This window comes from Eumetopias jubatus, unplaced genomic scaffold (assembly GCF_037043125.1).
Source record: "Eumetopias jubatus isolate StellerSeaLion01/CBP00866 unplaced genomic scaffold, mEumJub1_p1.0 scaffold_8, whole genome shotgun sequence".
NCBI lineage: Eukaryota > Metazoa > Chordata > Mammalia > Carnivora > Otariidae > Eumetopias > Eumetopias jubatus.
Window position 1 is genome coordinate 132,976,662 of NW_028274814.1, and position 13,415 is coordinate 132,990,076.

The window sequence follows — 13,415 nt, forward strand, 5'->3', positions numbered from 1 at the left end:
CCCCGCGTGAGATGGTCTGGTTGTCCCTCACCCCTGAGTGACCGTATTGCGGAGTTTTCGGTGACTAGCTTCTCGCAACAGAGGTGGGGATGCTGTCAGAGTCCAGGAAACAAAAACAAAACAAAAAAGGCGTGATTTGATGATGAGTTTCTTCCAACAACTACCCCTTGAGAAGTTTCGACACTCTGACTTTGCTCTGAACCCAGATAGGCCCCTGGGTTTGTCCGGTGGCCCTGGGGTGGTTCCTTTTTGTGCTGTCCACGCCTGTAGGAGTATCTGTGCTGTGTCCTGGGCCGGCTGGGCCGGTTCACTCGGGCACGGTATATGGGACGCCAGGTTTTTGTCATAATTGTGTGTCCTGAGGTCCCAGGGATATCCGGAGAAGGGAACCACCTAATGTGATGTACCTGCAAGGCTCACAGCCCAGCAACAGAGGCACGATGTCCAGCCTCGGTTCAGCCTGGGAGTACGACGGAGGCTGGTATGAGCCCACGCTGGCGTCCCTTTCCCTTTCTCCTTCAGCGCATTCTCCCTCCTCAGAATCCTCCTGTGTCTGGCCCTGGCTACCGGTGCTTGCTCCGGGCCTCCTCCTGGGCTGGTGTCCTGACTCTGCTCTGCACTGGGGACCCTCAGCACGGAAGAACGTGGGCCAATTGACTCATATTATTGATATTATTCACTTTACCAAGGTACACCTGCTTCAGAGAGATGCAGATACGGAGACAGGAAGACTGCGGATGCGTCCAACATACCCAGTTTCTCCCACTCCCAAGACAAACTGAACCTTGTGGGGCCCTTCCATGCCCACCTTTGAGTTCTCTGAGGAAAGCGTCTGGAGGCTGTTTCTGTTTCAGGCTCTGACAACCTGAGGTTATTCTAGAAAGCTCTAGCTGTCTCCGGCTCTGGGCCAGTGAGGGTGTGGCTCTGTTCTCTCACAGCCTCTCCTCCAAGGATAGAGACCTAGGCCTTGGGCCTGTGAGCTCCTGGATCCATTCCTGGATCTATCCCCCCTCCCTTTCCCATGCCTACTGTTGTGCTCCGTGTGTGTGCAGACTTTGGGGGTGATGGGAGGGTCCATGTTGGGAACTAGGGATGTGGCCTCCATCCTGGGCTCTCAGAAGGGGAGGGAAATCACCAAAATGTACAGATGAAGTGTCTGGGGATTCACTCGCTGCTGAGTGAGGGTTCTCTCACGGGCTCCTGGGTGTTCTTCTCTGCCGCACAGAAATTTCCGTTTTATAGTCAGGGATGCTGTCAGAATTCGGGCCCCCGATTCCCCCATCTCAGCCCTTCGTGTTTGTCTTCTGCTATTCTCCTCCTCGAATGGAGGGCTGCTGCCTCCAGGCACCGGGTCTCATCCCAGGGCCAAAGAGAGCAGGGCCAACCTAACGCCCTGGCGTCTGCCTGGGAACTGCGGTTACCTAGTGTGAGAGTGGTCTAGGAGAGACCGCCTCATTTACGGTCCCTAGCGGTGTTTCATTTGAAGACCCCCCTTGTCCTCCCCCTCTCTGAGCCCTCCTGCTCACCTGCCCCTTCTTCTGAGTGTCCCCCACCCAAGCCCCTTCCCCACCTCTCTCTCCAGACACTTCTTTCTGGCTCTGCTCCTGCTCTGGCCACACTGCTCACCTCTCTGCTGATGCTCCTTACCTGCAGCCCTGTCCCGACGCCACCCTCCAGTCTCCTGGGTGGACCCTCCCTCCCGTGGCCCCCCATGTGCACCTCCTGCATCCCCAGTGTCTGAGCAGCTCCCCTGTGGAGTCTCTACCGGGACGCTTTACTGTCAGAAGACCCTGGACTTCACTCTGAGCCCCAGCTTCTCCATGCTCAGGGGCCTTGGGCTTCTCCCTTGAAACACAGGGACAATTGCAATGAAGGACTGTGGGGGCTGATGTGACAGTTAAATGACAAAGCAAATGTCAAGTGCTTTAGACTGTCTGAGATCATTATTCCTCAACAAATGGTGATGTTCTTAATAGAAAAATATAGAGGGGCTTTCTTTGTTTAACAAATCACTCAATTCCCAGTGTACCCCCAGCCCCCTGGACATTCTGGCTGAGACCCTAGCAGCCCCGCCTGGCAGAGGCAGGGCGAGCAGAGCAGACACCCCTGAGATTCAGGATGGGGCCAGTTCCTGGGGAAGGAGCAGGGGAAAGGATGGGGTGTCCAGGGCTGTGCCCAGAGAGGGGGCAGGGGAGAGGAGCAACCACCAAGAGACAGAGCCACAGAGAAGGGGAGTGCTCAGAACTGAGACAGACCTAGGGCAGGGGCCGCCAGGGGGCCAAGGCTGTGGCTTAATTTCTGGGTCTGTCCCCAGGACCGGTGGCACTGCTTCCTGGCTCTGTGACCAGAGGCTTATGCTTGATTTCAGCTCGTGTTTACACCAGGCTGTCCCGGGAACTCAGGTGTCCCATATATACAAACACATGGGGGACCTGGCACACAGCTGTGCCCAGGCAGCTGCCCCGAATCAAAAGATAAACACACGCACACACAAACACACAGAGTGACATAAAAAAAGGAGCTTCCTCGGGCTTCCCCGACACACCCAGAGCATTCTCACCAAGGTAGGCAAGCTGGGGATGTCCACATTTCCCAATCAGTCGTTGTTGGAAGAAACTCATCATCAAATCACGCCTTTTTTGTTTTGTTTTTGTTTCCTGGACTCTGACAGCATCCCCACCTCTGTTGCGAGAAGCTAGTCACCGAAAACTCCGCAATACGGTCACTCAGGGGTGAGGGACAACCAGACCGTCTCACGCGGGGAGAAGGACCCCCACACCCGCTGTTTACGGAGGGTCGGCTCCAGGAAGACCCCACCCCAACTCCCCAGGGCCCGGTCTCCCCAGGGCCCTGATTCCCCGGGACCCCGGTCCCGGAGCGTTGCCCATGGCCCAGGGACCACTGGGAGGCGCTGGGAAGCGGACATGACACAGCCTGGGAACACCGCTCCATCCTGGGCTGGGCGCGGGCAGTCTGTCCTTGCCCCTGGCTCTACGGACGGGAGGCCACCCTCCGGGGGGGGGGGGGAAGGGCTGGGACCTCACCCAGAGCAGCGCGGCCTGGAGTCCAGACACTAACGGGACCTGCCATTCCCAGAGTCCCAGAGAAACTCAGGCTGAGCCGGCGTGTGTGCACCCCGCCCCGGGGTCCTCTGGCTTCAGTCTGTGTCTCTGCCCCCAGGCTGCGCTTCCCCGGGGCAGACCGCCCTGTTCCCAGTTTCCCTGACAGGGGAACAGCGTCAGTCCTGGCATGGCCTGCACCTGCCCGGGGTCTGGGGGCGGGGGGGTGGGGGGTGGGACACAGATCCGCTCTCACGGGGGACCCAGGCCCTCCCTCCCGTCCCTTCCGGGAGCGTCGCACGCTTTGAGGGAGAGGGCTAGCTGGACTCCCGGAAGGACCTCTTCCCGCGCGCACCCAGGGTCCCGCAGGCTGACTCGGGGCAGAGGGGCTGTCATTCCCCGTGGAGGACAGGTCGGCCCTCCCCTTGCTTCTGGCCTCGGGGCCTGAGGGAAGCTGCCTGCGTGTTTTTAGGTCATGGCCACGTCAGGGGTGTCAAGGGCTACTCCTGGACCCAGAGTTCAGCATCAGGCTCTACTGTGGCCTTTTACCAAAGCGTGTCGTCCCCTGGCCTCGGGGAGACCCGGCCAGGGAGCACACTAGGCCCTGGGCCTCTGCCTGCGCCACGGAGTCAGGCCCCGGGGGGCGGGGGGCGTGTGTGGGAGGATGCCGGGGCGGGGGTCCTTCGGGAGGACAGGGGGCACGAGAACGGAGGGGGGAGGCCCACCCACGTCCCAGGCGGTGTCTCCTCGTGCTCCTGCCGCTCATCGCCGAGACTCAGACGGTGACTCAAGACGTAAGCTTCAGGAGAGGGGCAAAACCTTGTGACCCAGGACGTGCCCTCTGGTCTCCCCAGGACAAGGATCGTCCTCCGCCTGCGTTCTGGTCGCTCACTGCAAAACTGACTTCCGGACGTGGAGACACGCTGGGCCAGTGTTGCCTGCACTAGAGGGGGCAGCCAGGCCGTAGGCAGGTGGCACAGAGTGCAGGGGGCGGGGGGGGGGGAATCGGGCCAGGCCCGGGTCAGGGGGAGCCGCGAAGGAGGGGGTGCCGGGGAACATTCCAGAACCGGAGACCTCAGAGCTTCTGGCAGAGGAGCTGGACTGGTAGGGAGACCACCCCCGGGGAGGCAGGAGCCAAGTGCCCTCCCCGCCATGGAGCCCCCGTTGGTCTCCCCACAAAACGCTGCAGCACGGTTGAGGCTGGCTCAGGAGAGCCAGCGAGGCAGGCTGAGCCCAGAGAGATGCTGGTGCACTGGCTGCGGGAACCTCCCGGGAAGGCAGGGGGCAGATGGGGAGGGCTCTGCCCTCCCAGGGCCTCCCAGGGCCAGGGGCTTGTGCAGCAGGACCCCACGCTCCTGGAGCCATCCTCTGCGCCCAGCACGGGGCTTGGCGCACAGGGGTCCCTGCACGGAACCCTAGGATGTGGGGGGGACCGGCAGCACTCACTGGAGCAGGGTGAGTGACTGGAGAGACTTCGGGGGTCCTGGAGGAGCGCTTGGCCTGCGGCAGGGCCGCACCCTCCCCCGCTGGAAGGCGAGAGCTGAGGACCCTGTTGGGGAAATCCTCAGGGGCCCAGGCCTGGCCTCTGCAGCCCCGGTCCAGGCAGGGATCAGGAGGGCTGGAGACTGCTGGGGGGGTGTGGTCTGTCGTGTGCGGAGGCTGGGAGCTGGGATGTATGGGCACCAGGCAGGACAGCCCAGAGACCACCTGGGCCCCCGGGAGACCGTGTCAGGGCTAGAGGATGGAGGACATGGGAGGGGCCTCGGTGCAGGTACGGCGAGGACACCTTCCCGTCTCTCCGGGACCAGGGATGCCCACCCGAGAAGGAGGGGACACGGTGCTGAGGGTTCCACTCTCAGGATGAGACTAGACAGCCTGGGAGGGTGATCAACCCGGTGGCTCTCGGTGCAGGCAGCCAGGGTGTGACGCAGGCCCCGGCTGGCCCAGCTAGCCCCGGGACAGACACATCCCTCAGGGAGTGGGCACTGGGCCAGGACGGCGGGGGGGCTGGTGGCGGGGGGGGGGAGGCGAAGAGAAGCCGGAATGGGGGAGTCATTTGGGCGGAGGGGGCAGCCCCGAGAGGACACCCGGCCAGCCAGGGCTCAGGGACCTGCTCGGGGCTGGAATACAAATTCCCCCTCAGTCCTCCAGGCTGGAGGTGAACAGAAAGAGCGCAGGTGGCCGTCCCGGTGGGAGGCCTGCATCCCCCCCATCCCGACATCCACCCACGCCTGTGGGGTCCTGGCCAAGCCCCACTCCCTCTGGGAGCCTTTCTTTTCCCCTGCGGGTAATGGGGGCGAAACGCTGCACGTCCCGTTTGCAGTCATCCACTGGGTGGTGGGCTCCTAAGGGTAGCTCAGCACGTGTCTGTCCTCCTCTCTTGGCAGGTCCAGGGATGAAGGCCCTGCTGTGGCTTCTCAGACCAGAGGCCCCCCGCCCCCCCGCGGCTCCCCGGCAGGTGCAGGTGCGCAGGGGTCTCGGCCAGCTGGCCCCAGGCAGCCCGGGCCAGGCCCCGCCCCTGCTGGCTGCTGAGGGGGGCTCAGGGTGGGGCTGCCCAGGAGCCTGCCCTCCGGGGGCTCTGGGTCCTGGACCGGGGCTTTCCTCCGGGGCCGGACGCCCGTCCTCTCGCCTCCCGCCTTGCTGGTCCCTGCTGCCCAGAGAGGTCGCACCCTCCCCGGACCTCCTCTGCCCTCGGTCGCTCCTTGAGGCTTCCGGGCAGGGCCTTTGGCAGAGCAGAGAAACCAAAACCTAAGTTGAGCCCCGAGGACCTAGGGATGTGACAGCTGACAGAGAAGTTCCTTCTACGTCAGCACCCATGAGGTGGCATGAGTAGCCTGAGTCTAGGAAGGGTGTGTCCCAGTAATGCCAGCTCAGCCGCTTCCAGGAGCTCCGATGGCTTCTAAGGCTCCCGGGTCCTTGAAGAGCACCCAAGAGGACAGCATAGGCGTGACAAGGCCGAGACGCGGCGGACACAGAGCCGGAGGTGGTGAAGGGGCCGACCCGTGGATGCGGGGGCAGAGGCCTGGGGCAGGTAAGCCCGGCCCCCCCGCATCAGCCCGGCTCCTGCGCCCCTCCTCGGGGCTGCCTGATGGGGACTCGCCCCTCCCTCAAGGGCTCCTCCGGGACCCCTGGGGGCTCCTGCTCTTCGTTGCCCCCTTCCTGCTGGCCGTCCCAGGCCCACCAAGCCCCAGCAGCTGACGCCCAGCCGCCCCTGGGCTCCCGGGGGCTCGTCCCTGACGGTCGGTGCCCGTCCGAGCTTCCTGCAATCGCCTCGGGAACCTCCTCTTTCCGCCTGGGGAATCCCTTCTGAGCTGTGGGCCAGGAGGTCCCTTTTAGCTTTACGATTTCAGTTTTGTAAAGGGTTTGGGGTATTTTCATGATTACAGAAAATCCCATGAGGATTTAAGAAGAATGGGCTCTGGTGTTCTCTTTCCGGCAGTCGTCGCCCACAGGCGTGCGTCGGCCCCGACGTACCCCGGGACACGGGATAGCCGTGAAGTCAAGGAGGGGAGGCCCCAGGGTGTCCCTCCACGCAGGGCAGTAGGTCAGCGGGGATGGGATGGGATGGGATGGTGAGGCCAGGGGAGGGGATGAGAGCCTACCCTGGGCACAGGGAGAGGCCCCAGCGGAGGGTCTGAGCGCCCTGGGCGGCTCCTGGGGGTCACCCGACAGAGCATTAGGCTGACCTCCCCGGGAGCTCCCAGAAGGGGTCACAGAGGGAGGCCGGGGGGCTCCAGCAAAGCCAGCGGAAGCCCGTCCTCGGTGGGTCTGGCCAGTGTGTGGGGTGCAGGGGGAAGGGGCATGGGGCGGAGGATCCAAAGAAACCAGCAAAAGGCAAGGAGCCCATAAGAAATAATTCAGATTTTCAAAGATCGAAGTCTCTTCACTTTTTATGGAAAATCTCTTTTCTATTCCAAACATCCGTCCGCAAGGGGACTCTCGATAGTCCAGGGCGAGGCCGGTGTCTTTCAGCCTCTCCCCCACCCCTTTTGGCCACAGACACCTACTGGATGAGGACACCTTCACCGAGAACTTCCGCAGTGATAATCGGCCGCCCAGGACCTACCTCTGCTACGAGGTGGAGCGTCCCGATCGGGGCTCCGGGGTCCCTCTGGACCAGGACAAGGGCATCCTGCGCAATAAGGTGACCGGCCCAGCCTGACCGCAGCTCACACGGCCTCCCCATCCCGGGGCGTTCAGCGTAGAAGCTTCGGGGTGGACCGGGAGGGTCTCCCTGGGGTCTCCCCTTCTGTCCCCACAGCGGCCACACCTTGGCCTGGAGTCAGGTGGAAACTGTTTCTGCCGTGGGTGCTGGCTTGGAGCCACACGTCAGAAAGCAGTCACAGTGTCCCAGGGCCCGGCACCGTCAGCCCCTGTCACCCCAAGGCCTGGGCTCAGCCTCTCCCACCCGCTGTGCCTCCGAGGAAGGGTTAGGACAGAGGAAAAGGCTCCTGGACAGGGGGTCAACCTTTTCCCTGGCCCCTGCTTGGGGCAGCTGCTGGCCACAGAACCCAAATTCCGTTGGCTCTCGACTCTCCCCCTGGTCACCAGCGGGGGCCCTGGCGGGACCCCTGCCCACTGCCTGGAGATCCTGCCAAGGGCACTGCTCCCCACTCCAGCATCACCCGGGGACGGCCCCTCGGTCCCCGCGTCCCCGAACCACTCCGCCCGCACGTCTGTGCTTGCACCAGTGACCTGACTCGCCCCCGGTGCCTGCTTGCCAACCCTTCCCTGGACAGGTCGGACCCATCTTCACAGCCCCGTGAGTCCCGACAATGACATGCGTCCCACGACCCAGGCGCAGCTCTCCGCTGGGCGCCCCTACCCCATGCCTCTCCGCACAGGGAGCCCGTTGGATCCCCCGCGGGCTCGGCGCAGGGTGAGGCCCAGAGCAGAGAAGCCTGTGGACGTGCTGGTGCACGGGTGGGAGTGGGGTTCGGTGGGGTGGCTGGAGACAGGGGTGGATCCCCGCCTGGAGGAAGCACCCGCTTCCAGGGCATCCGGCCAGTGACCCTGGAGCTCACCTGGCCTCCTCTCTCCCTTCCTGGGGCTCTTCTGCTGCTGTCTGCAGGGCCCCCACTAGGTGAGGGTCCCGAAGGCCCTTCCCTTGGGCGCAAATTTAGAGAGCTCCAGAAACTCAGTGGTCAGGTTGAATCATATTTTAAAGCAGTCGTTTAAAAGTCAAACTTGCTGCAAATCCCAGGAGAAATGAAATCGCAACAGTTTGAAGGAAGCCCGGTCAGGTGCAGCGCGGTGCCGAGCCCTAGTGAGCAGAGGCAGAAGGCAACGTGCTCGGCACCGCTCATCGGGCCCCTGGGAAACTGTCCTCCTGTGTGCTTGCCCGCCAGTGGTGGTGACCCCGGATCCTGGGGATACTGCCCTGGAACCCCCATTCATCTCCGAGTTGAGAAGGGCTCCCCCTGTGTCTTGTGCCTGAGGCCAGGAGCCCCCTGCCTCACCCTGGTCCCACCCTCCCCCATGTTCACCGCCGATGACAGAAGCCCTTCCTGCTCTTCTGTGCTCAGAGTGCCCAGGGACCTGAGGTCCCCTGCCACGCGGAGTCCCGCTTGCTGGAGCAGATCCAGTCCTGGGACCTGGACCCGAAGCTCCACTATAGCGTCACCTGCTTTCTCTCCTGGAGCCCCTGCACTGACTGTGCCCAGGACATGACTCAGTTCCTGAAGGAGAGCAGCCACGTGAGCCTGAGCCTCTTCGCCTCCCGCCTCTATACCCGCGGACACTATGACGAGGGCTTGCACACCCTGAAGAGGGCTGGGGCCAGCATGGCCATCATGACCTCCAGGGGTCAGTGTGGGCCTCCCCGGGGGTGGGGGGCAGAGGGCAGGGAGAGGCCCAGCGGCGGCGGGGCGCTGCTACAGGGGGGTGGGCAGGAGCCGTGTCCCTGGCGGTAGGGCCTGTTGGCCGCCTGCGGAGGAGAGGCTAGAGCCTGGACGGCACAGGACAGCAGCGTCGGCGGGAAGAGAGCCGTCGGGGCAGGACAGGGGTGTCCGCAAGGGGAGGGAGAACGGTGGGTGGACACGGCAGAGAGACGTGGGGCTTCCAGGAAGAAGGGGAGTCAGGCTGGCCGAGGTTCCAGGCTGAAGAAAGCGTCCCGGGGGTCAGGGGAGTGCTAGGGGAGGAGAGAGAGCGGGGATGGGGATGCGCTTGGGAGGAGCACGGCCTGTGCCTGAGAGTCAGACACCCTGTGGCCCGCGGCCCTCCCCAGAGCCCGGCTCTCGGCCCTCCCCCGCCCCGCTGCAGAGTTTGAGCACTGCTGGACCGCCTTCGTGCACCACAAGGGAAACCCCTTCCAGCCCTGGCCAGGTCTGGCCATGGAGAGTCGGAAATTCTCTGAGAAACTGCAGCACATTCTCCGGGTGAGGCTCCTCCCTCCCTCCCTGCCACCTCCCCTGCCCTCCCCCCTCCTCTCCCCTCCCTGGCCTCTTCCTGCCCCTCTCAGAGCCTCCACTGGGTTACCTGCTCCCAGCAGGGAGCCGGCTCCACCCCTCCCGCCCCCCCCACTCCTCTGCTCCCTCACCTCTTGTGTCCCCTCCCTTCCCATCTCTGGGGCAGCCAGACCCCTTCTCTGCTCCCTCTGCCCACCGGTCCCACGGTCCGCCCCATGCAACTCCACCTTCTCCTCCTGGAGCAGGGAGCCTGAAGGATGGACCTCAGTCTGGCTAAAGACCACAGGACAGGGCGCCTGGGTGGCTCAGTCGTTCAGGGCCTGCCTTCGGCTCAGGTCGTGATCCCGGGGTCCTGGGATCGAGCCCCGCATGGGGCTCCCTGCTCCGCGGGAAGCCTGCTTCTCCCTCTCCCACTCCCCCTGCTCGTGTTCCCTCTCTCGCTGTGTCTCTCTCTGTCAAATAAATAAATAAAATCTTTAAGAAAAAAAAAAAAAGACCACAGGACACCTCTGTGAACCGCAGAAGAAAACGCTGCCTCCCAAGAAACGCAAACTTGCCCTCCACCACCGTCTCCAGATTGATGCAAAGAAAGCAGCAGAAGGCAACGAGTCCAGGAGAAGTTGTCTTTACAAACAAAATCTGAGTAGATTTATTTGTCATGGAAACTCTATCTTGGGTTCCGAAGATACATGATTAAGATCGCACTCCTCGCTGTCAGAAGAGTTTTCGATTTTTAGAGAAGTAATTACCCTACTCGATTTCAAATACCAGAGCCATGAAAGGGAATCTTAAGGTTCTTCTACCAAAGGTTCTCTCTGGCAATGTGTCATGAAGGCCAGAGAGCTACATAAAGGCTTGCCAAGGTTTGCAAGCCTGCAAATATCTCTCCCTTTGCGGTGGGCCCCTAAGGGGAGGTAGGGTTGCGGTCACCCAGATTCCCTCTGGTGGGAGCAAGAATCAGCTAAGCCTTACCTGGGGGAGGGGCGGGAGGGCTCTAGAGCTCAGAAATCTCCCGCCGGCCAACCCATCCTATTGTCAGAGGCCCGCTGATCCGGAAAGGAGAGCCCCGCTGTCAGAGAATAGAAAGAATGAGTCCAAATATTGGGGAGGACCCCGCGCATTGGAGGCTGGGGGTGGGCGGCAGGCTCTCCAGTCCTCACCCCTGCTACCTGCCCTGCCCTAGAGAGGAAGCCAGAGGCAGGGGCTTCCCTGCTCAGAAGCTGAGCTCTGCCCCTTCATTACCCAGGGCCCCGGGGACAGAGCCCCCGGGTCAGGGTCAGGGCCCACACAGGACCGGCCGCAGGGCCGGATGCCCCACAGGCCTGGCCCCGCCCCCGCGCTCCTCTCTGTGGAGGCCACACCCCCTGAGTGGGGCCCTGGCAGCCCGTGGGTCTGCACAGGCCTTCCTGAGGCCCAGCGCAACGCCCCGGTCCCTCCTCACAGATTTCTGCGGCCCTGTCAGGGCCCAAGGGGTGTCCCAGCCTCACACAGTGAGTGTAAGGGGCTGGGGAGAGGCATCATTCGGGTTGAGACAAGGGAGGGACGGAGAGGGAGGGCTAGAGCACCGTGGGCCAGCGGGCAGGAATGGGGCTCCGTCGTCGTCGGGGAGGGCAGGCACCCCAAAGGGGAGGAGCTGGGGGAGCGAAGTGACCCAGGGAGAGGGTAGAAAGCAGAGGACAGGGGCACCCCGGGGGCCCAGGGCTGCCCTGGAGGCCGAAGGATGGGGCGCTGGGGGAGCGGGGCTGCCAGCCAGAGAGGGCTGCCCCCAGGGGGTGGACTTAGGGGCCCTATCCCAGGAGGCAGGAGGGGAGGGAGCTCAGCGCTGCCGTCTGACCTGCCCCCCCATCCTGGCCCCTGTTCCCCGGCTCCCCTCCAGGTGCCTGTCTTCTCCTGCTGGGCTCCCGGGGCCCCAGTGGCAGCCTGCCCCCCGCACAGCACCTCCTGCAGCCTGCGTGGCTCACTCCTGGGGGAAGAGAGAAGGGGGACAGACCCCACAGCTTCGGAGCCTGTGCGTCCTTCAGTGGACAAGAGCCGTTTCCTTCCCTGGACGGGGGCAGACGGGAGACCCCAGAAGCACGGTTCCCACTGGGGACCTGGACCACACTGAGAGCAGTAGGGGCTGACCGGGGGCTGTGGGACCGGTCAGTGTCCAGGGCCTAGGACAAGGTGGGACAGGGCTGTGCGTCCACACAGGATGAGGCTGGTGCAGGACAGAGGGGATGTCCCTGCTTCCGGGGATCCCTCAGTCCACAAATCCGCCCCTGTCCTGCCCGTTCTGGCCCCCAGCTTGAGCAGCCAGGGGCTGGGAGGCCGTGCTGGGCGGGCAGCGTTGGGGCCTCGCCAGAGTGGTTCCGTGGTAAGGATAGAGGTTTATGCGATTTTACAAGCAACATCCTAATCTCAGCTGCGATGTTCAAAAGCCAAAAGCAAGGGGCTCCTTTTTAGGGGAAGATGAAGTTATACAGGCTCCTCCAGGAAACATTACTTTTCGGAAAGGAAGGCCACTTGTCCTGTATTTTCACAGACGGTACTTTCCCAACCATCTAAGTCACTCCCCTGTCACATTATAAGCCCACCATTCACATGCTTTCTCAATCGTTTATTTAAATAAAGCTTTAAGTAGGACGCCATGTGAGCACCCAGTGCCCACACCCGACTTAAGAAAGAGACACAAGACAGCCGGCCTGGCCCCCGTGCCCCCCGTGCCCCCCGTTTCCTGCCGGCCCGTAAGGTTCGGGAAAACCTGTCACCGCTGACTTCCAGCTCAGACTCAGGAGGGGCAAGGGAGTCGAGGGAGGAAGACAGGCACAGCCCTGGGAGCGGGCCGGCCTCTGGCCCGCAGGGCGTCCGCTGCCCCGCACCTGAAACCAGACTGTGCCCACAGCTGCAGGCCTGCTTCCCAACCCCCGGCCCCAGCATGTCATACTCGTTCCCCCAAGTCTGGAACATGTCATAAAAGGAACGCATACTCTTCAAATACTGGGAGGACGGCATCCATATTCAAAAGGATGAGTCATACCCAATCTTCTGTGTGCGGAGAAGCCTTGATTCGCTTGAGCCAAACGATCCTCTAATGGAGCACACTGAGGTTCTTTCCAAATGTTTGGTATTCTCAAGAAGGCTGCGGCGCTGAGTTTTATAGATGCTCTGGCATTTTGGACAGATGGTGGGAGGAAATCCCCAAAGACTGGATGCTGAAGCTTCGGTGCGCTTGGACAGACTTTCCTGTGACAACCTGCTTGGAGCTCCTCTCCCACTGGAGGCTGTGAGAGGCGCCTGGGGACACCCCCCACCCCAGGCGCTCCTGCGTCTGGGGTGTCCTGCCAGGGGAGGAACAGGACCAGCCGGCGGCCTGGGAGCAGATCAGCCCCAAACCAAGCCCGGCCACTATTCTGGAACAAACTCCCTGTGTTCCTGAGCTCGCGTCACTCTGGAGGAAGGCCCCACCTGCCACAGCTGGGCTCAGCAGAGTCACCCAGTTAGAGGGTCCCGTGTTGGCCACGTAAAGCTGCTCCCTAAAGGAGAAGGGGTTCAGGTTGGGACCCGTGGGGTCAGGGGCCACGGGCAGGGGAGAAGCCCAGTGGCCAGGGGGACAGAGGATCAGCGACCTGGGCCGGGGGCCCTGGGGACAGTCATCACACATAGGGGGCCTGAGGGAGGGAGCAGGCAGCCTCTGGGTCTCAGGGGTGACCATGTCCCCAACCCGCACAGAGGAAAGCATGAGATGTGCCCACAGGGACCAGCTGAATTCAGGGCTGGGCTGCCCAGGGGCCACCAGCAAAGGTCACAAAAAGCTTCCCAGGCTGGTCCCAGTGGTTGGAGACACAGAGACAAAAAAGCACCTGCCTGGACCCCAGAAAGCCCTCTGTCCCTTCCCTTTTCCTGCCTCCGGTAGCCAGATGCCCCCGGAAGACTTTGTCTTTCTCGGACAGGCGGCGGATGGCCCCAG

General features: G+C 62.7%; 1 protein-coding gene across 1 annotated transcript; it reads left to right on the forward strand.

The window, feature by feature from the left end:
* Positions 1-4,730: 4,730 nt before the first annotated feature.
* On the forward strand, positions 4,731-9,950 carry LOC148163818 (DNA dC->dU-editing enzyme APOBEC-3A-like). The gene is made up of 7 exons (XM_088025744.1): positions 4,731-4,830; positions 5,447-5,603; positions 6,235-6,372; positions 7,059-7,203; positions 8,585-8,864; positions 9,321-9,436; positions 9,712-9,950. The coding sequence occupies exons 1-7, from the start codon at positions 4,731-4,733 to the stop codon at positions 9,718-9,720; spliced, it is 945 nt and encodes a 314-aa protein (XP_087881870.1). The 3' UTR covers positions 9,721-9,950.
* Positions 9,951-13,415: the final 3,465 nt, after the last annotated feature.